At 40.6% G+C, this 26320-nt stretch overlaps 1 protein-coding gene across 1 annotated transcript; it reads left to right on the forward strand.

Annotated features, from left to right (window-relative positions):
• Nucleotides 1-528: 528 nt before the first annotated feature.
• Nucleotides 529-25874, forward strand: LOC148338429 (uncharacterized). The gene is made up of 7 exons (XM_088293495.1): nucleotides 529-540; nucleotides 658-714; nucleotides 1223-1396; nucleotides 21663-21754; nucleotides 23387-23497; nucleotides 24057-24230; nucleotides 25505-25874. Exons 1-5 carry the CDS (start codon nucleotides 529-531, stop codon nucleotides 23466-23468), a joined length of 417 nt encoding a protein of 138 aa, XP_088149621.1. The 3' UTR covers nucleotides 23469-23497; nucleotides 24057-24230; nucleotides 25505-25874.
• Nucleotides 25875-26320: the final 446 nt, after the last annotated feature.

Consider the following 26320-nt stretch of genomic DNA (forward strand, 5'->3'; position numbering starts at 1 on the left):
TGTATATAAATTGATGTAATTGGGTAATTAATGATTACGACATTAAACATCAATGCTCACCAATTAAGATGGCACAAGCTGCAGTCGTGGCTTCCTGAGAGTACGTATATCAGCTTTCAGTTGTACTAAACAGGCTCAGATTTCACACCGGCGACGTCGATTTGAGATCATCATTATTTCAGGAGTTTTCATTTTTCTGACATTTTTCTTTGGTGCTAAGCAAAGACATTTTTTTGCTGTAAACCTCGTTGACTCTCTGGCTCAACAATGCAGGCAGCAGCCATTTTGATATTTAATGGACACTTCTTCATAAATGCAGCTGGAAATAATGTGTTCACCAATTCACGTTCTGTTTGTTGAGTGGCATTGCTCAACACAATCTAATTTTCTTGGAGAGCACGCAGTAGGTGGAAGAAGAAGTCGGCAGCATGAATGCCAAATGATTAGTACAACTGCTTCTACGTGTAACTAAATTCTCATGATAGGATACATTTTGAATTGCAACCATGACGTCTAAGGCAGAAAAGGATGGAAGATGGAGTACATGAAAACTCAGCCGTGATGTAAACAACTGCAACAAAAAAAAAAAGAGGAGGACTGGAGACAGGACATGACCGACCAAATCGTCACATTTCATGGACTGGGCACGTGCACGAGGATGACTCACATTCAACATTGAAGAAACACACACACCTGGAGGAGAAAGCGATAAAAGTATGTTTTGAGGACTGAAATTCCTGTTGATAATGATCCAAAATGTTGAAGCCGTCAATGCGGAGTTAAAAGCTTTTTCTGTCGTCCATGCTTGTGATTAAATGGATCTGCCGTTTTGTCCATTTTTGTGATTACATTATCTTTCAGCTCGCAATGGGGAGCGTTCAGCCAGAGAATGCAGTGTACCGCGGAGCAAAATGGGTTCTTAGCAGGGCTAGAGCGAGGAATAATAATGACATAACTGTGTGAACCAGTGCATCAACTGTTCACCCACCTTCAGTGGGGAGTGAGCAGGTGTGGGCATAAAATCTCAAGGTCAAATGTTTTATCTTTTAATTTATTTTAAAGTAAAATGTTTTTACATTTTGGCTTTTGTTATTTGATTTTCGTATTCCTAAATTAGTTGTGAATGCAATCGCTTCTATAGCGGAAAAAGAGGATGCAATCTCTTTCAATGACATTCAGTACCGCTTTTGAAAAGATTTGTGATGTTTTTGTTTCCCTACAGGGCTTGGGCGGCTCCTTCCCACTTCCTGGTCACGCCCCTACCTCTTCAGGCTCCTGCACACCTGTCGCTCATCAGGATCATCAACACCACCATTTAAACTCGGTGCAGCCAGGAGTCAGGCGCCAGATTATTCCTACTACGGCCCACATCTGTGCTCCCAGCGAATCCTCTGTGGTGTGTTTTTTTTTTTTTTTACTATCGACAGTACATAAATAGAAGCGTTCAACAGTTATAGTGCATCAGATATGTGGCATTGGTCTGAGGATTACAGAGCAGCTTTGGTTCTAGTCACTAAAAAGCAGGCTATTCCTCTCCCAAGCCGCACGATGGGATCAACCTTTGCGACGTGATGCACTTCACACTCTTCGTCAACACTCCGGCCAGCTCCAACTGGCTGCTGATAGCAAAGAAATCCTTTGAAAAGTTTTTACTTGGCAGGTCAATAAAGTAGTGCTTCATCAGCTTTTCTCCCATTTCTAATCTCATAGCATTGGTTTGGGGAAGCGCCAGTACCGTGTCTAGACACTCCAGTTCCGTCAAAGGCCATTAGAATGCATGCAAGGGGATGAAAAAAAAAAGTCATCCTATTATTCAAATTGTAGTTAACGGTGGCATAAGCCACATGCTCCTGTCGCAAACTCAATTGATTTGCATTCAGGCCTCTCATTGGGAGATCACTTGTGAATTCTTTTTGTTGGCTTCAACCTTCTGATGGTTGGCCTGTAAGACTTCCGGGCACGATGAAAAGTTTTCCGAAGCCTCTGCATTTCAACAAAGAGAATATTTAAAATATCCTTTGAATTAAAGAGGTTAAGAAGTAGAGGGGGGAGCGTTTTTAAGGACGGGAGATTAAACCTCAAATCTGGATCACCTGATGGATTCGAGCTGATTAGAGTCTGGCCTTGATTTTTTTGGTTAGCCAGAATATCACTGGATTTGTCTGATGTGGAGTTTTTCATTGGTTTGTGACTGAACATTAGCACTTATCCCGTTACCCAATGAAAAACAAAATCCTGAAGAAATCCCTCTATTAATAGCACTGCTGAACTTTACTACTTGTGTGAAATTAAATGAGGTGCTTCTCAAGAAACGAGAACACGGCAAAACATTGAACTATTTAATTGGACAAAATGGTTATAAATATAACTATATTTTCACGATAACAGCTAATTGCATCAAGTTAGGATGGTAAATGATACAGTATGTTGCAAAAAGAGTAATTATACATAAACACTCATAACGATAATGACTAAGCACATTATTGACCATAACTTTGGTCAATGACATAATCAACTGTTGAGATTCGGCACCGTTGGATTGGCCGGATTTTTTTTTCATTGTATTGCTCTTGGGAATTGGAAGCAGACTACAATTCCAAAGTGTCATGCACTCAAAAGTGGAATCATATTCAACAGGTTCCAAGCATTCACTGGGCGGAACTGATGCGACATGGCTTGTTGAATCCTGGATAATTGGAGGGATCACTAATTCTTGGACTGGCGAAGGATGGCAAATCATGTGAATCTCTCTAAGTCGTGGTGCTTTGTCAGCATCTGGCACTGACAGTTTCAGAATCTCTTCGTAGAGCAGCCATTCTTTTAGAAGATTTGATATCATCAGGGAGTTTTTTTTTTAGCAGGCCAGGCTAACTTGTCTTGTTCTTGGGTCGAGGGACCATGATGTGTTGTTGTAATTGTTGATTTGCTCTATCCTGTTGCTCTCTAGAAGTAGATTCACAAGTGTTGTCTTTATCTGGAAATACGCCAAGTCATCGTTGGAATCTCATCAAGCACACGTTTAAGTAGGCCAGGGTAGTGAATCAAGTTATGGGGCAGGAAAACTAAAAAACATTTCCAAAGGGTCATCATTTTTAAGCATAAAGACAAAGTGTGGAACATCCGGAATCGGTCTTGAATTGGTAACTTGTACGCCGTTTTTAAACAACCATCATTCATCGTTCATCAATTCCAGTTATGATTTCCTTGCATTGAGCAGGAGCATGCAGTTGAACAGCTGTTGTTCCTAATCCATCTGTGGATTTGATTAAAGATTGTTCTTGGAAATGAAAAGTGCTTCATATTTCCAAGGCAGTTGCATCATCATTCATTGAAATGAATGAAACATTTTGGGTGAATGAATTACCTCTACTGGAATCTCATGACATGTACTTAGTATTCTGAAAAGTGGATCTTGGGAATTAGGAGAAGACATTGTCTTACAAGTTGTCATATTTGCCACTTTTTCAGTTCATGGAATATCTTGAGTTGGTAGTATATGGGGGGCTTCTAAATCAGTGGGATTGGTCTCACAAAGTGGACTTGGAATTTGGAAGTCATTTGAATTAAATGGATCCGTGGAAGAAGGTCCAGCATCGTGTTCCGATATGGCTTCCATGCTTTGTGCATTTGCATGTGGAAAAAAAGCAGGAGATTGAATCTCATCAAGTACACACGGAGTAGACCAGATATCTAAACCATGTTGTTCTTGGAAAGAAAAATTATAAAGAATTTCCGAAGTATCATCATCTTTATCCATTTCTGCAAACCATTGAAAATCTGGAGTTGGTTGAGTAAATTCATCTTCAAAATCCTCAAGGAATTTGATCTCATCAAATGTACTTGATATGTTGAAATGTGTTGAGTCATGCAGCTCTTGATCTTTAACAGGAGATAGTTCTTCGAATAAGCCATCATATTGAGGGAGCCTTGAAAGGGAGGGACCATCTTGGGTTGGTAACATAAGTGCCGTTTCTAAACCACCAGGGGCATTGGTTTTAGAAAGTCCACTTTCCATGTTTTCAGAATCTGTATATGATGAAAAAGCTGCAGATTCTAAACCATCTTTGGTTGTGCCCTGATCAAGCACACTTGGAGTAATCCAGGTTTTTGAATCATGTTCTGGAAAGGGAGAACTAAAAAACTTTTCCAAATTACCGTCCTCTTCATCGGTTGTCGCAATGCATGGACCATTGCTCCAGAGTTTCATGAATTCAGCTTCTACATCATCATTGGAATTGATCTCATGAAAGGAACTTGTTAAATCACAGAGATCTGGTGCATTAAGAGGCGACAGGTCTTCTTCTAATACATCATCATATTTCGCCAATAACTCAAAGAATGGGGTATCTTGGGTTACTTGCGCATGTGTCGTTTCTAAAGTGTCTGTAGTATAGGTCTCAGAAAGTGCCCTTGATATGTTAAAAGTTGTTGAGTCATAGAACTCTTGAGAATTAATAGGAGATAGTTCTTTAAATATGCCATCATATTTAGGTAGTCTTGAACTGCAGGGAACATTGTCAATTGGTAGCATAAGCGCAGTTTCTAATTCAGCAATGCCATTGATTTCGGAAAGTCCACTTTCCATACATTCGGAATTTGGCAAAAAAGCCGCAGATTCTAATTCATCTTTGTCTGTGATCTCATGAAACACATATGGTGTAATCCAGGCTTCTGAATCATGTGGCTCTTGCAAAAGGCAACTGGAAAACCTTTCCAAAGTATCATCCTCTTCATCCATTGTTGCTGTGCATGGAACATTTGTTGATAGTTTCATAAATTCAGCTTCTGAATCATCATTGGTCTTGCTCTCTTGAAACAAACTTGTGAAATCATGGAAGTCTTGTGAATTACAAGGAGACAGTTCTTCTAATGCATCATCATATTTCGCCAATAAGTCAAAGCAGGGCATATCTTGGGTTGTTTGCACATGGGCCTTCTCCAAACCATCAGTAGTATAGGTCTCAGAGAGTGCACATGGAATTGGGAAGTTATTTGAATGATGTGGATATGCAAAGGAAGGTGCTCCAGTTACTGCCTCATCGTTTCCAGGGTTGCCTTTTACGCATTGAGGACTGTCAGTGGATTTGATCTCAGCCAGCTCTCCTGAGGTAGACCAGGTTACGGTACCATGTTGTTCTTGGAAAGGAAAACTTGAAAGAACTTCCAAATTGGCACCATCATTGTCACTTACTTGAATGCATGGAACATCTTCAGATGGTTGCAGAAATTTGGCTTCAAGATCGTCGCTGGACTCAATCTCATGAAGTGTAATTGCTATGTTGAAAGTTGATGAATCTTGGTGAGCCTGATCTCTAATAAGAGAAGACAATTCTTCCAAAGTATCTTCCAAAGACATTTCTTCCAGAGTATCATTAAAATTATCCAATGCTTCATTGCGTGGCAAATGTTGGGTTTGTACAACTTCTATACCATCAGTGAGTGCAGTAGGAATTTGAAGGTCATTTGAGTTTTGAGAACCACTGGAACAAAGTCCTCTGGTCCCTCTCATTGTGTCATCTCCATATAAGTCTTCGACATACTGAACATTTACACATGGTGAAACAGCTGCAGATTCGAATCCATCTGTAGATTTCATCTCATCAAGTGTACTCGAAGGCACAGTAATTGAATCAGGTTGTTCTTGGAAATTTGAACATGCTAATCTTCCCAATGAGACATCTTCATCCATTCGTGCAATGCACCCACCGTCTTGTGTTGTCGGACCTGAGCCAGCTTCACTTGAATTGATTTCATGCATTAAACTTCTCATGTCATGAATATCTTGAGCGTTACCAATAGATAGTTCTTCCAATCTATCATATTTAGCCAATTCAATGCATGGAATATCTTGAGTTGGGAATGTACGTGCCACTTCTAAACCATCAGGGGGATAATTCCCAGAGAGTTGACTTGAATTTTGGAAGTCATTTGAATGATGCGTCTCTATGAAAGGAGCTCCACTACTTATTGCCTCCATCTCATCCACTCCATGTATGGCTACCATGCAATTAACAACTGCTTGTGGGAAAACAGCTGCAGATTCTAATGCATCATTGGTTATCTCAGAAAGCACACATGACGGCCCAGTAACTAAATCAAACTGTTCTTGGAAAGGAGAACGAACGGTTACTTCCACAGTGTCATCAACATGAGTTGGCTGGGCAATAAGTGGAAGAGATTGTGCTTTTCCCAAATCTGTATCTTCTGAATCATGAAGTGAACTTGGCATATTGAACTGTGTCGAAACCTGTGAATCGTTGTGAGTCGGCCCACCAGTGTAGTTGTCTGTAGGAAAGACTTTCAAGCACTGAGAAGTTGTTAAAGATTCAGATTGGTCCCTGGGATCGATTCCATCTAGCATACATAACATCGACCACGTTATAGAATCATGTTGATTTTGGGCAACAGTACCAACTATTGGACTTTGCAGTACATTTGAAGATTCTTTTAAGTCGCTTGGGTCAGTCGCATTGATCATACCGGACATGGTATACGTTGGCAAATCTTGGGAAACTTTGGAAGTAGAATGAATTGGTGTTGCCAGAGCTTTTCTGGCTAATTCCGCTAAACATAAAATGCTCGTAGTTGTTGGAAGTACATTTAGCTTTTGTAAAGTCTCAGAAGAATGAATCTCATCCAGTGTACCTGAGAATGTGTCAGCTGCTGAAACCTGCCGTTTATCAGAAGTAGGTACGGCCACAGTATCATCATCTGTTGCTTCAGCTACCATGACTGGAGCATGCGAATCTGGACATACACGTACTGATTTGACTCCATCACTAATCTCATCAGGCAGACTTGATTTGACCCAAGTGAGTGAATTCTGTTGCCCGTAGTAAGTATGACCAGAATGGACTTCCAAATATTTGTCTGTTGACATTTCTCCAATATCTGGAGTTGCTTGCACCGGTTTATCTTTTAAATCATCTATGGGATTGAGTTCATGGTTCATTGGCATAATAGAGGGCATTGAATCTTGGAGGGGTTTGAAAGCAGGGTCATTAGTTTTTGCCTGGGTCTCATTATCTTTAATCATAATCCCCGTGCTTTCAACAGCAGTTGCTGAGTTGAAATCCCTGGGAGACGTGATCAAGTCCAACATACTGGATATGAGACAGGTTTGTGAATCTTGTTGATCTTGGCAAGTCAGAACAGAATCCATCTCCAGAGAGTCCTCTTCTGCTAGAACTGCAACTTTGGGAGTTATTGGTGCACTTGAAGGATTTAAACAACCAATGCAATTGGTATCATGCGGGCTGGCTGATAAAAAGGAGTTAGTTAAATTCTCTGCTCCTTTGAAGGTTCTACTACTGGGTAGCATCATGGTTTCATCTTTTTTATCCACTTCCATACCTTCAACAGCAGCTTCCAATTGCAAACCACTGGTGGACATGACCCAATCCAACAAACTTGATAGTGGACTGATTCTTGATTCTTCATTATGTTCTTCTTGGCAGGTAGAAAAACCAATGGGATTCACTTCATATACTGTAGTTGATATTGTGGGTGTTGTTGAATCACTGGGTTCTCTGGGAATGGGCCCACCCCAATGTTCCTCCGTCTGATCTGCTCTACCCATAACATTCGTGTTTTCAAAAGCAACCGTTGATTCCAAACCACTGGGGGATGTGATCCAATCAAACAAACTTGGAATAGGACTGAGTGTTGAATCATACTGCTCTTGCAAAGTAGGACCATATTCTATTACCAATGTGTCATCATCTTTTGCTGTTACATCAATCTCTGAAGTTGGTAGAAAATGTGTAGATTTGAAACCTTCAACTAACGGTGTAATTGTAGGCGTTATGGGGGAGGTACTTAAATCCTGCGGTCCTTTGAAAGAAGGCAGTAATTCTGCCATGGTCTCTTCAGCTCCTCCAGCAACCTTCTTGCTTTCAAAAGTAGTTTCCAATTCTAAACTACTGATAGAAATGAGCCAATCCAACATACTTGATATGGGACTTATTGTTGAATCAAGTTGGTCTTGGAGTGAAGGAGCAGAATCTATTTCCATAGAGTCATCAACATTCAGTATCATTGCATCATCTGGTGTTGGTGGTACAGGTTCAAGCTGTAAACAACTGATGGAATCGGCAAGTGTAGATGATATACAGGAGGCACTTGGTTCAGCCATGACTTTCATGTTTTCAACAGCAACTAATGATTGTTTTCCACCAGGGGATGTAGTCCAATCCAGAATACTTGGTACGGGACTGATTGGTGAATTATGGTACTCTTGGCAAGTACAATCAGAATCCCTTTCATTATCCTTTGTAATTACTGCAACCACAGGGGTTGGTAACTCATGTGATGTTTCAAAACCACCAATTAAATTGTTGAATTCAGTTAATGTAGGGGAGGTTGCTGAATTCCCTGGTTCTTTTGTGTGTGTGACCCAATCCAATATACTTGATATGGAACCTTTTGGTGAATCATCTTGCTCTTTGCAAATTGGGTTTGAAATCAGTTCCAAAGTGTCATCACTCTTAATTGCTGCACCACCTGAATTTGGGAGCACATGTGTTGGTTTAAAAACACCAACTAAATTGATAAATGTAGTCGACATAGGATGTGTACTCGAATTGTCTTCTTCTTTGAAAGTAGAGCAACTATCATCAACTATGGTCTCATCTCCAATGACTTCCACGCTTTCAAAAGCATCTCCTGACTCAAAATCGCTGGTGGATGTTATCCAATCCGATATATTTGATTTGGGACTGGTTGGTGGATCAGGTTGCTCTTGGCATGTAGGTCCAGAATTAATTTCAAAGGTGTTGGCTTTTGCAGCCAACGTTATATCTGCAGCTCTGTCTAGAACATCTAAGCTTTCAAAAGTATCCAGTGATTTTAACTCGCCTCTTGATGTGATCCCATCCAACTTATTTGATATGGGACTTGTTGTTATCTCTAGTTGGTCTTGGCCAATTGGGCCGCAACCAATTTCCAAATTGTCACCATCTTTTGCTTTTATTTCGACATCTGAAGTTGGTAGAATAAGTTTCGGTTTTGAACCATCAAAGAAATTACTGATTGTATTTGGAATTGGGGAGGTTCTTGAAATATCTCCATTTTTGGAATAAAGTCCACTAGGTCCTGACATGGTCTTGTCATCCATGTTTTCAATAGTAGTTGATGATTCAAATCCACTGGAAAATGGGATCAAATCCAACATACTTGATATGAGATTGCTTGGTGAATCATGTTGCTGTTGCCAAGTAGGTCCAGAATGTTGCCCCCCCAAACTGTCATCAGTGGCAATTATGGAAACATCTTGGGTAGTCTGCTCGTGTGTAGGTTTTAAACCTCCATTAAAATTGCTGCATGTAGGTAATCTAGGAGAGGCGGTCCAATCCTCTTGTTCTTTTGAAGAGGGGACACCCGGTTCATTCACGGCTTCCAGGCTTTCAAAAGCAGCATTCGATTCTAAACCCATGGTGGACGTGCTCCAATCCAACTTACTTGTTATGGATATTGTTGAATTCGCTTGATCTTGGCAAGCGGCACCAAAATCAGTTTCAGAAGGTTCATCATTTTTCACTTTTGCCTCAACATTTGGAGTTGGTAGCTCTGATTTAAGATTTAAGTTGCAGATGAAATTGGTTACTGTAGTTGTAACTGGGGAGGTGCTTGGATTTTCTCCCCCAGAAGGCGGTTCATTAGGTTCTGTTATGTTTTTGTTGGTTCTGTTCATATCATTCATGTTTTCAAAAACGGTGAATGAATCCAAACCACTGCCGGATGAGATCAAATATAACATATTTGAGAAGGGACACGTTTGTAAATCATGCTGCTCTTGCCAAGTAGGTCCAGAAGGTCCTCCCAAAATATCATCTTGGGCAATTACTGCAACAGCTGGGGTTATTAGCTCACGTGCAGGTTTTGAACCGTCATTGATATTGATGAGTGTAGCTGATGTTGGAGAGATGGCTGAATTCTCTTGTACTTTTGAAGTAGGCTCACTTAGTTCATTCATGGTCTCATTAGGTTGTCCTGTAACTCCCATCCTTTCAAAAGCCTCATTCAATTCACAACCATTAGTGTATGCGGTCCAATCCAATTTATTTGCTATGGGTAGTGTTGAATTAGCTTGATCTTTGCAAGTAGCATTACAATTAGTTTCCACAGGTTCAACATTTTTCACTTTTAAGTCAACATCTGGAGTTGGCAGAGCGGGTTTAGGATTTAAACTGCAGATGAAATTGGTTACTGTCGTTGATATTGGGGAGGTGCTTGGATCATTTTCTTCTTCAGAAGCAGCTTCTGATATGGTCTTCTCGGCTCTGCTCATATCATTCATGTTTTCAACAACAGCTGATGAATCTAAACCGCTGGCGGATGAGATCAAATGTAACAGATTTAATAGGGGACACATTTGTAAGACAAGCTGGTCTTGCCATGTAGGTCCAAAAGCAACTCCCAAAGTGTCATCGCGGGCATTTACTGCAACAGCCGGGGTTGTGCCCTCATGCGTAGGCATTACACCTTCATTGATTTTGTTGAATATACTTGATGTAGGCGAGATGGATGAATCCTCTTGTTCTTTTGAAGTGGGGTCAACAGGTTCGTCCATGGTCTCATTAGGTCTTTCTATAACTTCCATGCTTTCAAAAGTCTCATTCAATTCCAAACCACTGGTGTCCATGCTCCAATTCAACTTCCTTGCTATGGGTCTTGTTGAATTAGCTTGATGCCGGCAAATAGGACCACAATCACTTTCTAAAGTGATGACGGAATTGGTTCCTGCCGTTGATATTGGGGAGGTGCTTGGTTCTTTTTCTTCTTCCGAAGCAGGTCCACTAGGTTCTGATATGGTCTTGTCGGCTCTGCTCATGTCATTCATGTTTTCAACAACAGTTGATGAATCTAAATTGCTGGTGTATGACATCGAATCCAGCATATTTGAAATGGGACAGGTTTGTAAATCATGCTGCTCTTGACAAGTAGGTTCAGAAGGTACTCCCAAAATGTCATCTTGGGCTTTTACTGTAAGAGCTGTGGTTGTCTGCTCTTGTATAGGTTTTACACCTTCATTGATATTGATGAGTGTAGTTGATGTTGGAGAGGTAGTTGAATCCTCTGGTTCTTTCCAAGTGAGGCCATTCTGTTCATCCGTGGTCACATTAGTTCTTCCTATAACGTCTTTGCTTTCAAAAACATCAGGCAATTCTAATCCACTGGTAGCCATGACCCGATTCAATTGTTGTGACATGGGACTCGTCGTTGAATCAGGTTGGTCTTGATAAGTAAGAGAAGAATCAGTTTCTAAAAAGTCAGCACCTTTTGCTTTTATTTCAACATCTGGAGTTGGAAGCATAGGTTTAGGGTTTTCACCATCAATGAAATTGATAATTGTAGATGATGAAGGGGAGGTACTTGAATCTTTTTCTTTGGAAGCAAGGCCAATCGGGTCTGCCATAGTCTCATGGGTTTTGTCCATAACGTCCATGCTTTCAAAAGCATCACTTGGTTCTAAACCACCGGTGGACATGATCCAATCCAATTGACTCGATATGGAACTCATTGTGGAATCATGTTGGACTTGGCAAGTAGGACCACAATCAGCTCCCAAACAGTCAACATCTTTTGCTTTTAATTCAACATCTGTGGTTACGTCTTCTTCTTTGGACGCAGATCCACTAAGTTCTGACATTGTGTTGTCAGTTCTGCCCAAAATGTCTATGTCCTCAACAGCAGCGGATGAATCTGAACCACTGGTGGATGTGATCGAATCCAACATTCTTGACGTGGGACTGGTTGGTAGATCATGTTGCTCTACGTCAGTAGAACTAAAATATACTTCCAATGCGTCGTCTTTAGTATTCACTGCATCTGACTCTTGTGAAGTTTTTAAAACGCAAGTGAAATTAATTTCTCTGGTTGATATAGGATAGATAGATGAATCCTCTTGTTCATTTGAATCGAGGCCACAATATTCTTCCATGTACTCATCAGTTCTGCCTATAACTTCCATGCTTTCAAAAACATTTTCTAAACAAATATTGGACGTGAGCCATTCCAATTTACTGTCTGTGGGACTGCTTCTTGAAGCAGGGTTGTCTTGAAAAGTGGGACCTAATTTAAGAACATCCTGAGGACTTTCGGTTCCCATTCCAACAGTCGGATCAACTTCATTAAGCATGCCTGATATGTTGCAGGTTGTCGACTCATGGGCGTGAATGGGATTGGTACTTTTTAGTGCCGTTACAGTGTCCGCAATTAAATCCGGTACGCCCGCAGTTTCTAGACATCTTGTGTTATTTTGATCATCTGGTTGACTTGATGTTTCTTTGGTATTAGGATCATACGGTATTGCTTCATTGTCAACCCTTCCAGGTATTTCAGTGTTGCATGGAACAGCTGGTGTTGAATCACTTGCACAATACCAACAAACTGTGGATTCACTGTCAGCGAACAAACAAGACTGCATGCAGTTAATTGTATTCTGTCCATTTATGGAAGTAGGATCGCAGAGCACTCCCGCAGTTTCACAGTCTGGAGTAACTGTGGCCTCGGAAAGTGAAAGGTCACTTGCAGCGTCATCTCCACATGTGAGACTGGCATCATTTAATATACTGTGACACACGCAGGTTGACAAAGCATGTTCTTCAGAAGAAGCATCTGTCGTTATTGTGTTGGTTTCGAAACAACTCCCACAATGTATCTCTGTTAGAATGTTTGATACGGCACAAGTTGTGGAATCCGGTTTATCTTTAGGTCCTGACAATGAGTCCACATTTCCGTCTATTACGGCCATACTTGTAACAGCTGGCACTGACTGTACACATGGGGCTTCTAATTCTCCAGGGGGATTAAAATCATCAGGCATGCCGGAAATGGTGAAGGTTGCTTTACCTTGTTTATCGTCGGCAGTAGGACCATTAAGTACATCCACATGGTCATCGTTGCTACTCACTGTAACTGTGCATGGAAGAACTGAATCCAGCAAAACAGGAGTTGGACTTAGATCATCTCCAGATGTGATCCTTCTTAGAATCCTCGATATCATCGATGTTACCGAATCCATTTGATCCGTGGGGGTTTGATCCGTGAGTACTTCATCTCCTGTTATTGTTTCCGTGCAGGAACATGAAGTTGATAGTCCAGGTGTAACTTCCACATCATCATTTTGTTGTTCTTGAATAGGCTCACTCCTCTCATCGCAGAGAAACTGCTGAAGGACCTCCGCAGTTTTAGTGACTAAGTTACCCAAAACGAAACCCAGCATAAAGATGGGCATATTGTCTCACCCAATTTTACAATCACGAAAAACAAAAAACTGTTAATCTGGCTGATGTGTAGTGAGTAAAGTAAGGCATTTTAAAAAAAATCTTTATTAAAAAAAAAAACGCCCTACCAGGCATGCAACGTCATCAAATGATGTTCACCTCTATGACATCATGACATGACTGATTGATGTAATCAATGATCTAATCTTTACGACTTTATTACCAGCCTGTCTCCTAAAAAAGGCTCATCATGCTTGATTCGATAGCCGCAGAGAAAGTCACAATCAGCACCAGCGAATGCTCTGAATGTTGAAAAACAAAAGTGTGTCATTTACGAGAAAGCAAAGCCGGCTCTGACCAGAGGTCGCCGGGGCGCAATCATCAGAAAATGTGCTCGAAGGAGAGGCAGCAAAGAGGAGTGCAAGGCCGGCGATGATGTGCCACAGTTGTTCCATTTACATCATTAAAACCTGGAGCCTAATCCCGTAGCTACTTTAATCTCCTAATTCTGCACCATTTTCTCTCTGCTGCACCCTTTCGCCATTCTCTCTCTCACTCTTGCTGATTTAAAATCATACTCACGCTTTCACTGTCCCTCCAATGCGCTCTCTCGGGCACACACTCACACACACCCCAGCACATTTCGAGTTTTTCATTAAGGTCACTCCACTTGACTTGCTCTTAAAGCCTTCACATTTGTGTCCATGCAGTGTGTGGAAAATGTTCTCTTTTGCCCCTTCAGTCTGCCTTGTCAACCTTTGAACATATTGGATATTAAGTAAGGGATATAGCGCAGCACACTGTTCTATACCCCATTACTTGCCCAGCTCTATTCCCTTGGGACCCAGCACAGGATAAGCGGTATATAGATAATGGATGGATCATGCATAAGTCTGTGTGGCAATGGATGACTTGATGAACAACAAGTTCTTATAGCAGATGATTCAGTATCCATTGCATGAAAAATATCCTGCAGCATATAGGGAACATTTTCTTTTGTTGCTGTTTTGCAGTAGCTGCTGTGTGATTGCATCCGTTGCCGTGCATGGGAATTATCGCGCACCAAATATAGAAGCAAATTTCCTCCTGCAGAAGAATTATGTATTTATAAGAGCATGTAATAATAGTCCAAACTCACAGGAGCGATGTAATGGCCCCTCATAGTAGCTCATCTGACTGTGTTGTTTCCACAGTTGCTCATTAAAATTCCCCAAAATGTTCAAATTGTTTTCTCCGCAGCAGTAAACGCCCTTCTGACATGCTGACATGGCCATCTGCTGTCAACATGCATAAGAGTGAGTCAGTCAGTGGAGCTTTGCGCATGTTTCTATTTAATCTCCAGCAGCAGTGTTGCCTGGTTAGTGACTGGTCCCATTACAATTAGAACTGGGAGCAATATCGGTGCACTGTACTCACATTTGAAAGGGTTTCTGCTTTTTCATGTTATTTCCAGGAAATGTGATTCAGTGCAAATCATCCATCCATCCATTATATGTACCGCTTCTCCTCACAAGGGTCGCGGGGGGTCCTGGAGCCTATCCCAGCTATCATCGGGCAGTAGGGGACACCTTGAACTTGTTGCCAGCCAATCGCTCACACTCAAACCTAAGGGCAATTTAGAGTGTCCAATCAACCTACCATGCAAGGTTTTGGAATGTGGGAGGTAACCGGAGTGGCCCCAAGCAGGCACGGGGCGAACATGCAAACTCCACACAGGAAGGCCGGAGCCGGAATCGAACCCACGACCTATGCGCTGTGAGGCCATCGTGCTAACCAGTCGTCCACCGTGTCATCCCTCAGTGCGAATCAATATCTGCTAATTATTTGCGATATAAAATCAATAAAAATTGAGATAAACATATACACTCATCAGTCGTGCTCTGGTCTGTCCTGGAACCTTTCTGACACACCTGCACTGTGCATTCTGCTGCTATCTCAGATGCTTAAAAAAATCCTGGAATTACTGCATTCCTATTTAAAAAAAAAATGTTTCTACCATGGCTTATGCCACAACCCTGTTTCATGGAAATGTTGGATCTGGAACTGTTTGTATTCGGATTTGCTCTGAGCAAAGAACAGAAGCAGTAACAGCATGACCTCACAATTAGTCATTACTGATTTCATTAAACCTTACCAGGAAGTTCCTTGTTAGCTTGTAGAACTCGTGTCTTATTGAGCAGCAACAGCACAATGAGAACCCTTCAGTGTTTATTAGCTTTAGCATTTCTTTTAACTGCATGCGCTCTTTTTTGAAGCGCCAAACATACAACACAGACTACACTACAATACTTCCACTTTTAAGAGTAATCAAAAACATTCCATATCCAGTTGATGATTATTACTTTTGTAAGCAGATAAAACATACTCATTAAAACAATGCCATTCTTGTTGGTTTTGTTTGGCAGGGATATTTGAGTCTTCCCAGAAGCAAAGTGCATGCATTTTTTTATGTGACCCGGGATAGTGTGGCCCAAATATTTCAGATACAATCCAAAAGTAAGAATCTGAAGCACAATCTAATTGCCTACACGGAATCCCCAATGATTTCTGTCACAATATTAAAATAATCTATTTCACTCTATCAGAGACCTTGATGCAGCTGCTGCTGTCACGATTTCATCCAACATCCTCTTTTGCTGGCATAATTAATTCAATATAATGTTAGCAGCCAGCTTTACAAAGCCCCCAATGCGCTTCCTGACTTATTTAGCACACTGAGGAAAAAAGAAACAGAATTCCGCATTCAGGGACACAGGCGGCAGACAATAAAAAACAAAACACACTGACGTGAACAATGGGGACGTGCATTTTTTTTTTAGGGAGCCGATATTTGTTACACGGCACATTATAAGCCACACTAGGTTACTTTTTTGATCTCCTCTACTATTTGTGTGCAGCTGGGAAGGTCCTTGAACGCACCTTGACTGTGTAAATTCTCAGTCCCTGTTTGTGTCTTGTCTGCTCATCTCCCACAAGGTCCAAACACTGCAGCATAAACACAACTTCAAAAGCTTTTTAAGTATTTAAGTGTTAAAACAGAAACTCTCCAAGGGACATCAGACAATCTTCTCTTCTTTATTTACACGCCCTCAATGAAATATGACAAACAAATCACGACCAATAGGCAACAGAAATGGAAATTAATGACCATAATAAATGTAAACATTTCTTATTCTGAGTGTATCGCAATTCTTTTAATCAAATAGGGCAAAATACAAATAGAATTTCTCCCAATGAGACCGACCATGTGGAATGTGAACGAAAGGCAGAAAACGTGATGAGATGCTAATGCAGTCAGAAAGGTTTCCTCGCAAACTTCCCTGTGAATCATTTCCTACGTTGGCTTTTGAGATGTCAAAATGAACTCAGACTAAAACTATAATCTACATTTGCAGATTTGGTCATGGAAGACCATGATAAGCGCTTCGCTAACATCAGCACTCAATGAACGCTTTAGACAGAAATGGCCACAGCACTTATTCATGTCCTTGGGGCTGCTTGCATCCAATTTACTGTATGCTATTGTTAAGTGTGAGAATGTACGACAATTCACCAGGATGTCGCACGTTGTACAGCGTGGCAAAAGCCATAGCGTTCTCCCATGGCACCACTAGTAAACAAAGCCTGAATTCTCTATCATTTGTCAAAAGTAGAGCTTTTGTTGTTCGAGATAAATGGCTTGAATAATAATTGTAACTTTTTGTGTGTAAATTGAATGCATGAAATTAGTTGAACACAAGATGCTATGGACGGTAATCCGCTTATTCAGGAAATATAGGGACCTTGAACGCTCCCTGCTGTCTCAGGTCTCTTCATCAACAGTTGGTAGTGGTGCGTTTGGGGGCAATTTTCATCGTATGCCCATTTCGTGATTAGGTTTATCACATGCACGAAGGCCGATTCATGGACCGAATTAAAATCAACCTCCGGCCTTTGTTAATTGAACCCTTTTTTAAAGTTTGTCACCCCGCCCCAAAAAAAAAATGGACATCTGGCCGGACCGTTCCGCTCTTGGGACGAACTGCTCTGATATTAAACTAATTTACTCAAAGACAATCCAACCTGACTTTTCTTTCTGCCAAAAAGCCGATAAGGGCGATTTGGTTCCCAGTCTAGAATTTCTTGTGGTTTGGCAGGCTATCTTCAATTGATAAAACATATTTTGGGGGGGTTATATTGGGTTACACAACCCCAACCACAAAAGATTTTTGTCATCTCAGTCAGTGGTCGAGTCCTACTCAGCCTTCCAGAAATGTTTTTATTTATTTTTTTTTCATTTTTTAGCACGATCACCATTTTTGTCAAACCACATGCAGTAAACTGTCTCTCAAAAGTGCCATCCTACCTTATACAAAAAGGTGCCTATTGAAGAATTGCTTCGAAATTAATTGAGCGAGGAACAATTCACTTCAGAGCGGACCGCCCGCATGTCATCCATTATGTAGACGTTCTCACGTGGCTTTGAAGTGCTTGTGGTCTTGCTGTATTCTTCTCCAGACTCTTGTGAAGTCTCTTTTATGGCCTGTGGCTGTGTCTCCTGCACATCAAGGTGAGCGAGAGGAGGTGGGGGCGGGGGGGTGGCGGGGCGCACACCCCTACAGCCACAGCCATTTCAATGAACAGACAGAATTTAATTAAAAACACCAGTAACTGAACATGCCGGAGTTATTCAGATTTAATCAGACTGTCGCACTGTAACTCTCACTGGATGAATGCAAGCAATTAATGTGGGGCTGAAAGAGGCAAAAAAAAAAAAAAAAAAGCTAATTCTTTTCTTTCTGCCAACCCCCCCCCCCCCCCACGCCTATTCAGCATGAGAGTTTTTGTATTGATCATTATGAATTGTGTTATTATGTCGTTTGATCGAGTTGGCGATAAAATAGGTTGCAGAATAAAGATGTGCTTTATGTTGTGGGTGGAGACATTTATTTACTCCACAGCAAAGAGGGCCAAGCAACAATTAGGCGTAAGTAACAAAGTTCTAAACTTGGAACACATTTTATGAGGTGCTGCTCTTTTTGGTTATCAACATAGTTCAAATGGCCTCAAGACTTTTTTCTGTCTGAACAAATGTGCTTCAAACGAAAGTAATTACAATTACAATGATGTTTTCCTGAGGGGATAAAAGGAGGTATCGATTTTGAGAGCCGCTCGTTTGTTTCAAGAAGTCGAACCACTTAGCGATTAATAGCGACACTTCTTCTATTAGAGTTGGGGTTCACTACTTGAAGAAATGACTAACTGTACAGTAACAAGACGTGCCTACAGGCGTTTATCTGATTCCCGTTCATCTTAAATCATTCAATCTATATTTCAAATTCATTATCGCTCCTTTTAATATCACATTGCTCCTGTGGGGTTTACTTGGTTTTGGGGTGACCCCCGGGTAATTACATTCCTAACCTCAGACTGTCAACAGCGCCTCAGACGTATGGGGAAATTAAAATCTTACTTGATTAGTAAATCAATACAATCCACCCCCCAGTGTGCGGAAAGAAGGAGGCGCACTCAGACAATTAACCTACTGCAGGAATTGATTTGGTCCGCCCCAGCTTCTTTCTTTTGGCAATGTCAGGTTTTTAGATAGAAACCGGGAGGATGACAAATTTATGTTTGCTTCGAAAGATGACAACATGCCCAGATCAGCACAGATTTTCATCTTGGCCCGGGCAATTATCTGCTTTGGTAATCAATGCACAACTGCTGTCTAATAGTCGATGGAATCAGGCCCTCAGCGGGCCGTCCAAATTACAGTGATTCATCAAGGCGGCGCAGTGCGCTCACTGCCAATGATGCTGAATCAATTCACAGATGCACGGACACACACATTAATGTTGCTATTAAGCTATTTGCGGACCAACTGTTTACTGGTGAAGTAACACCTGCTCAGTCAATGCAAATGGTTGGCAGTTCAATAACCAACAGACGCCAAAATGGCATCTATTCTCACTTTGAGGAGGGGGTGGTGAAGGGGCGGTTATGATGTTCTAGCCATTTTTATGTGTGACCACTTTTTGGGGTAAAAGATATATCTGGCAATAAGCTAAATCATACGTCAGCATATAGAAACTTTCCAAAATCTCAGGGGTGGACTTCTCAGGGCCAAATAAAAGAACCAATTTCTACCATTTTTATGTTTGGCCATTTTTTTCCAGGTCAATGGCTTCCTTAAAACATTCAAAACCTGCAACGGGGGGTGTCCTCCCGCCCAGATCCCACTTTGATTTTCTGCCATTTTTTATATTTCGAAAATAGGGTTTACTGGGAGCGCTGCAGGCGACACAAATCATTCACACTGGCCCTAAAACTTTCAGACCTGCAGCGGCGGACCTCTGAGCTCCCAGGGACAGCATTAAATCTAAGGTACTAAATGCGTGTAAAAATGATGGCATGGCAAAAGATGGTAAAAAGGAAGTACGTCACAACTTCATGACCTTTTGAAATCCAATGCTCAGGCTTCATTGAAAAATCTTTATTAGAAATGATAATGCTCAGTTTTGTTTTAGAATCTCAGAGAGGCAGTATCTTAGTTTATAACAGGGGTGGGCAAACTTTTTGATTGGCGGGCCACAATGGGTTCTAAAATTTGACCAGTAGCATGTTTTGGTAACCTCACCTCATCGGAGAAAATAAATACATTTAATTTTAAATGAAAATGAACAAAAGCATTACAACAATATATACAATATAATAAACCCACAGTATTTAGAAAATAAAACATCAACAAGTTAAATTTTTTTCAAGTTCGACGGGCCGGATTAAAACATTTAATGCCTGGTTTGTAATGTACTTTTGTTGTCGTTTGACATCATGTTTATTGGATCATACCGAAATCTGTATCTAATACTGTATTGAGTTACACAAGAAAGGCAAGATAAGGCAGTTTCATTTATAGAGCACATTTCACGCACAAGGCAACTTTATATTTTTTATAACAAAGTTGTCAGGTTTAAATCCGTCAAAGTCCAAGTTCAACCCGTCTTGACTCCAAATCACAGATTGAGGATTACAATCTCTTCGCCGTGTCACTCAGGTCAAGGGGTTGCAGTGAATGTTTGCGTCATATTTCATAGTACAGGATGGAAGCGCCGTTGACATCAGCCATCAACTGAAGGTGAAAGCGTCTCCCAGCATTCACTGGAGACTGATGCAGTGTTTACACACGCTCAGAGGGCCTCCGTCGCTGAGCCGCGGATTTCCGCTCGGAAGATGTATCCCATTGCACATGCCTGCCAAAACACTCTCTGCTATGATAACATTTACTTTGCCGCAGGTGGTGTGTTAGGCAAATGCTGTTTGATGAGCACACACGGTAACAATTTCCCAAGCAGATGAACGTATTGCACACCTCATGTCCTAGATAAGATGGGAGTTAATGGAACAATTTGTTATCGCGTCTCGTTCAGGTGGCTTTTTTAGAAAGTATAATGTTGTTCCATCTTGTAAACACATGTTTGCAGAGCCTCTGAGGCCGTACGGGGACAGAGTATGTCACTGATTCGGTACCAAATTAAAGAAACCGGATTTCTGTCATAGCAGCCCTTCCTATCAGAATATTTTATTTATCTGGTACCCCCTCATTTGTCTCGACAGGAAACCTTGATTAAACGTCATTAGTATTGGTAGCAGACAGAAGGTGAAACAAGAACAGGGGGAAATGTTTGCTGATGAACAGATTAGAATATTTACCGCAAAGGCCTTTTGCTTTGCGAAACCAAATGAGGCCAGAGTTTGACTGACATTAGCAATACACTCAATGGAAAAAAGTATTTATACAAGTCTAAGTCAATTCATTTCAAATCAAATTTAACAAGTTTTAATCTTTTATCTTAATGGGATATTGAACAGTTCTTTCCCCCGTTTCCCAGTGCACAAAGGAAGCTCTATCAAGTTTGGATGAGTTTGTTATGGAAGTTCTTGAGAACGCTGACCGGCACATCATTTTTTGAATACTTGTTAACTTGTGAGAGTTTATCACATTCCAAGAGTGTCGTGTCTACACAGTGTGCAGTATAAATAGTGTGTACTGTATGTGTTCTTCTGATCTCTCTTCATCTCAGTTTCTGCCATGTCAGTGTTTCTGAATCTGCTAGTTAATGTGTGACAAGAGATCATTTTTTTTTCCTTGTCTGACACCAATCTGAATTACGACAAAGATGCAGCGCTTCACACGGGCAGAGCACTTCACTTCTCGATGGAATATTCACTCAAACTTTGAAGAACATAAAAGTGACTCAGCGAGGTTTATCCTGACGAAATATTCAATTCGAGTAAAGCCGTCTAGGTGACACGGGGTGACAGAAGCTGCTTCCTGTCTGGATTGGAGAAAAGAAATTGTGCAAGAGTCATTAAAAATACATTAGCAACACTCTCCTGTCTTCTCTTCGCATACGCCGTCAGTCCATGAAACAAGCTATTTGTTTTTGTTGGGTGTAGGTAGAAAGCAGTTCCCGTGAGAGGTTTGTTAACGACCAGGGAGGAAAGTATGTCGGTGTGCGAGCAGCCAGGGGATTAAAGGACAGAAGAAGGTAATCAAGAGATAATTTGTCTTTAAGATTTATGCAATGCCTTGTTTGTCATATGATGGATCTTCATTTGCATACAAAATGTGTGATTGAGACTGAAATAATGGGAGCTGTTGGAAATGTTACATACTGTGTGTATAAAACTGAAATGCCTTGCGTGATTTGTCAGTCTGAAGATGAAAATTCAGTCTGTATAAGTTTATCATGTTTACATGCACTCACTACAATAACCACAATTAGAGTAACGTGAGTTGTATTTATAATCATTTGTTTTTATTGGTTTCTGTTCATGTCCATCAAAAAAGTCCTTGACATGAAATCAGTCCGCAGTGCAAGGAAGGCTGAGGACCACTGTACTTACTGTAAATTTGAACGATGTCCTCGATGAATCGACTTCAATTTGACTTGCAAAAAATATTAATGGTTCAGCACCCATTAACAACACGTAACATTAAATGGACGTACACAAGTTAGTATATGACATCACGTACCATATTTTCATGATCATAAAGCCCACTTAAAAATCTTAAATTTTCTCTAAAATGGATGGTCGCCTTTTAATGTGGTGTGCCTTCTGTGTGCACCAAGTTCCAAAATCTGTAAATGTGTGACTTTGATGAGCGCTCCGCTTGACTGACTGGGAGCGTTAGCATTTGCTGGCGATGATGTGTACTATCAAGAAATCAGTTTCCGCCTGGAAAATGATACGGGCTTGACTTAATTGTGGCTGAAATTAATTTACATTTTTTTCATTATTATATCCTTCATACGCTAATGCTAACTGCTTGCTAGCTCAACGTTAATTGTATGTTTCCATTGTGTCCAGGCGATAGCTTAAAACGTTATAGGCTTCTAATAATGTATGTCTTCACTTTATTTTGGGTGTAAACACTTATTTTTTCTTTTAGGCTAGCATAAATGTCGGCCATTGCACAGTAGGCAGTCCTTTAGAATCGTCCATCAAGTGGGTGAGGGCGTAGGGATCGGTAAATACCATCCCGTCAGTCAAAGTCAACATGTTGCAGTAATATTAAGGGTCATGGACAGTGAGTTTAATTTACATACTCAAATGACCGTATTTCGCATCCATTCCTACGTAAACAATGCTGTCGAAATATGATAACTGACTCGCCCCAAAAATGACAGCATATTGTCATTTGTGAGGTGCCACACAACAATAAGACGGACTCTGACAAGGACGACAGGGAACCTGGTGTGTTAAATACGTCAATACTTCAATAAAGTAAAACTAAATTTTGCTCCCGTAGCCTTTTAAACATACGCTTGCATGGATGCTAGCGTATGTTTTATGCTAGCGTATGTTTTACCATGCCTGCGCCCAATAACACGGTGCGCCGTATCTATGTGTTAAATACAGAAATAGCACCCATAACTGAGACTGCGCCTTTTAATACGATGCGCCTTCTTGTCGTAACAAAAAATACGGTACATTGGACCACCACAGACGGATAAAAACAGCATGAACATCAAAATAGAAACACTCGCCATTAATCCCAACAGATCTATTTGAATAATTATAGCATATTACATTCATTTTTCTCTCTTTTCATGTCCTATCCTTTCATCTTTCCTCCAAATGGTTCAATTGACCTTGTCAACAACCTTCTTCCTCAGGCAGGTCAGCTCTAACCTGCTCTCCAATGACAACTTCCAGGAGACCTCGCGGATGCCCGTCACCAGGGTTACTCTCATCTAACCCTCCCATTATAGATCATCCAACATCCTGTGAGCTCATTTCCTCGCCCCAAGCAACACGCATAGACACACACACGCACACGCACACACACAAAACACAAAACACACAGATGCGCATACAATGGAGGAATCCTGATCCGTCGCCATCCTTTCCCCCTTACTCCTTTTCTCAGTCTCATCAATAATTCAAGGTTCACTGATGGCAGCCCCAAGCAGGGTGAGGAGCTGGAGGCTTTGAACAGAAGGTCAGACCGCTGCGGGGGGCTTCTGGGATGACATTAATTAAGACTCTTGCAGGTGTCCGGCCACCCAAAACAAACACTCACATCCCGTAGGTGCGCTCATTACCCTTCCCGTCACAGCAGGGCTTGAACATTCATCCACAACGCAACACATTCATGCCCTTAACTGCTCACCTGAGATGAGAACACACCTCAGCCGCATACCCAGTTTGGCGTTCAACACACATACACATTCGATCTGCTATCAACACAAATCACCCCTCCAGCACCGACAACAACAACTCGGTTGGCTATTTCAATCCACCGCTAATACCGGAGTGTTTATGCTACACCTGGTCTCCCCTCAGAGATCTGACCACCAACGTGACCTTTGATGGGCTTCTCCCGCCCACTCGCCGCACTTTGTGTTTCCAACACCTCGTCACAAGAGTGATGGCTCACTCGCCACCAGGTTGTGCCGCCTCCACCGTGAGCCGAGCCCATCCATCTCTCCGACAAAAGGCAGCGGAAGGAGGAGGACGGTAAATCAGTTATATTGAAGAAGAGCATGGGTGTTGGCTGCACACTTGTCTTTCAGTAGATGATGGTAAAGTTGCACTTATGTCGTTATTCTCTAGACTGCTGTTTCTTGAATGGGATTAGAGGTGGCATATTTTGTTGCGGCAAGTTATAACAACAGCAACACAATAAGAAAATGTGCCTGGAGTGATTATATGCGTTACATACTTTTCTGGGCAATATCTAAATTGTACTGAAGCGTGTAATTGTCAATGTGAAGGAAACATTTCGGACTGATTAGGACGTTGAAATTTATTTGCAAATATGCTTGAACATACTTATAAGTAAGTTTGAATTTTTTTTGTAAGTACATTAAGCATGTTTGCAAATACGTTTGAATGTAGGCCGAATGCTAAAAGCATTGCACTTATACCCATAATTCCACTGTTGGACATGTTTAAGTCAAACAAGTGTTTTTTGGTTTTTTTTTTGTACGAATTGGCATACATTATACCAATGCATTCATAAATTATGTAACGTAACATTTATGCTTCATAATTTTGTTTCCATTCAGCCTATTGTCCCATAATACCATATAGTATACATGTGCAAGACAATACCCCGTGGCATTACGGGAACCAATGCTAAACGTAAATCATACGCTGAAGTCAAAATAATAAATCATAAAAATTATGAATAAACATTGTTTACTTACTTAATTGTCGAATTAAATCTAATTAAATATTGGTATCATGTTTTTTCTTGCACATGCACTTGTCAATACCCCGTGGCATTATGGGAAAAATGTTTTCTAGCATTTAGCCTACACGCACGTTTTTTATATATATATATATATATATATATATATATATATATATATATATATATATATATATATATATAGTTGCCAGTAGAAAGTGTTTAATCCATGTTGGCAATTTTTAAAAATAATTTTATTTATCACTTTCTTATACAGCGCCAGTCAAGCGTGGACAGTGCCAGATTTGTCAATTTTGCATTTATACAACACCAAAACAAATGTGATCTAAAACAATTTAGATTTGATTTCACAGTTATGACTTTTGGTTCGGTATTTACATAAATATAGATGTCTCTTGATCGTGCATTTTCACAATATTCTGACCTTGTCTTGACTTCTGCTAATGTTGTGAAGTGTTTTTCCTTCATCAAGGGAAGGATCATGCTGTCAAGTGATTCGTTTTTTTCCTATTTTCAATGCTATGAAATTGAATACAGTCTGATCTGGAGTGCATATTTCATCTTTTTTCACTTGTAGACTGTCGGCAAAGGAAGTCTCACAAGCAAGCAGTAAGTGAAGTCGCTTGCAGTGAAAGCAAGGCCAGCAAAGCATCTCCAGGGAGGAAACTCAAAGGTTGATGATGTCCAGGCTCCAGACTTCACACATGCATTGACTACAAAATATTTTCCTCCAGGTTTTCAAAAGCAAGATTCTATTTACTTTATGTTCCTTCATCATAGAGCCCCTGAAAGTTGAGGTATTCTTAATGTCATACATGATAAATTTAAACATATTTTTGAAATATTTTCAATGTCAGATGTTGACCGCATCTATTTTGCAGCAAAATGTTAAAACAGTGTCAAAACAATTCTGTATACAGTATAATTAATAATATATATATATATATATATATCCCTTTTTTTTAAACCAAGAAAAATGAAAACAAAATATCTTTTGTATTTGTTTAAATACTGCCGATTTGAGGATCAATAGTAAACTAGCTCCCTAACCTGACCTTTGCTTCATTATTCTTTTAATTTGCTTCTTTAACAAGTTAATTCCCCCTGAGTACGATCAATAAAGAATTATGTTGTCTTATAAATAATGTGCACGGAGACATTTCTACTTTACTCCCTTTGTCTGCTCTAAACAGTTTTTGAATACTAATTTGTTCAGTTTGTTACCAACCCCCCCAAAAAACATGCCTTTTCTAATCATAATTAATTGGATATCGAACAGCGTTCGAGGCTTTTTAAACCTCCCCAATGGAGTCATACTTCACTTCAATCATTATGTCAAACCACTGTGGCCGATATGACAAAATCCAGCAAGCCACCATTTGCCTTCAGGGAT

Source organism: Idiotropiscis lumnitzeri, chromosome 4, assembly GCF_059441095.1.
Source record: "Idiotropiscis lumnitzeri isolate Australia: NSW breed Sydney's pygmy pipehorse chromosome 4, RoL_Ilum_1.0, whole genome shotgun sequence".
Classification (NCBI taxonomy): Eukaryota; Metazoa; Chordata; class Actinopteri; order Syngnathiformes; family Syngnathidae; genus Idiotropiscis; species Idiotropiscis lumnitzeri.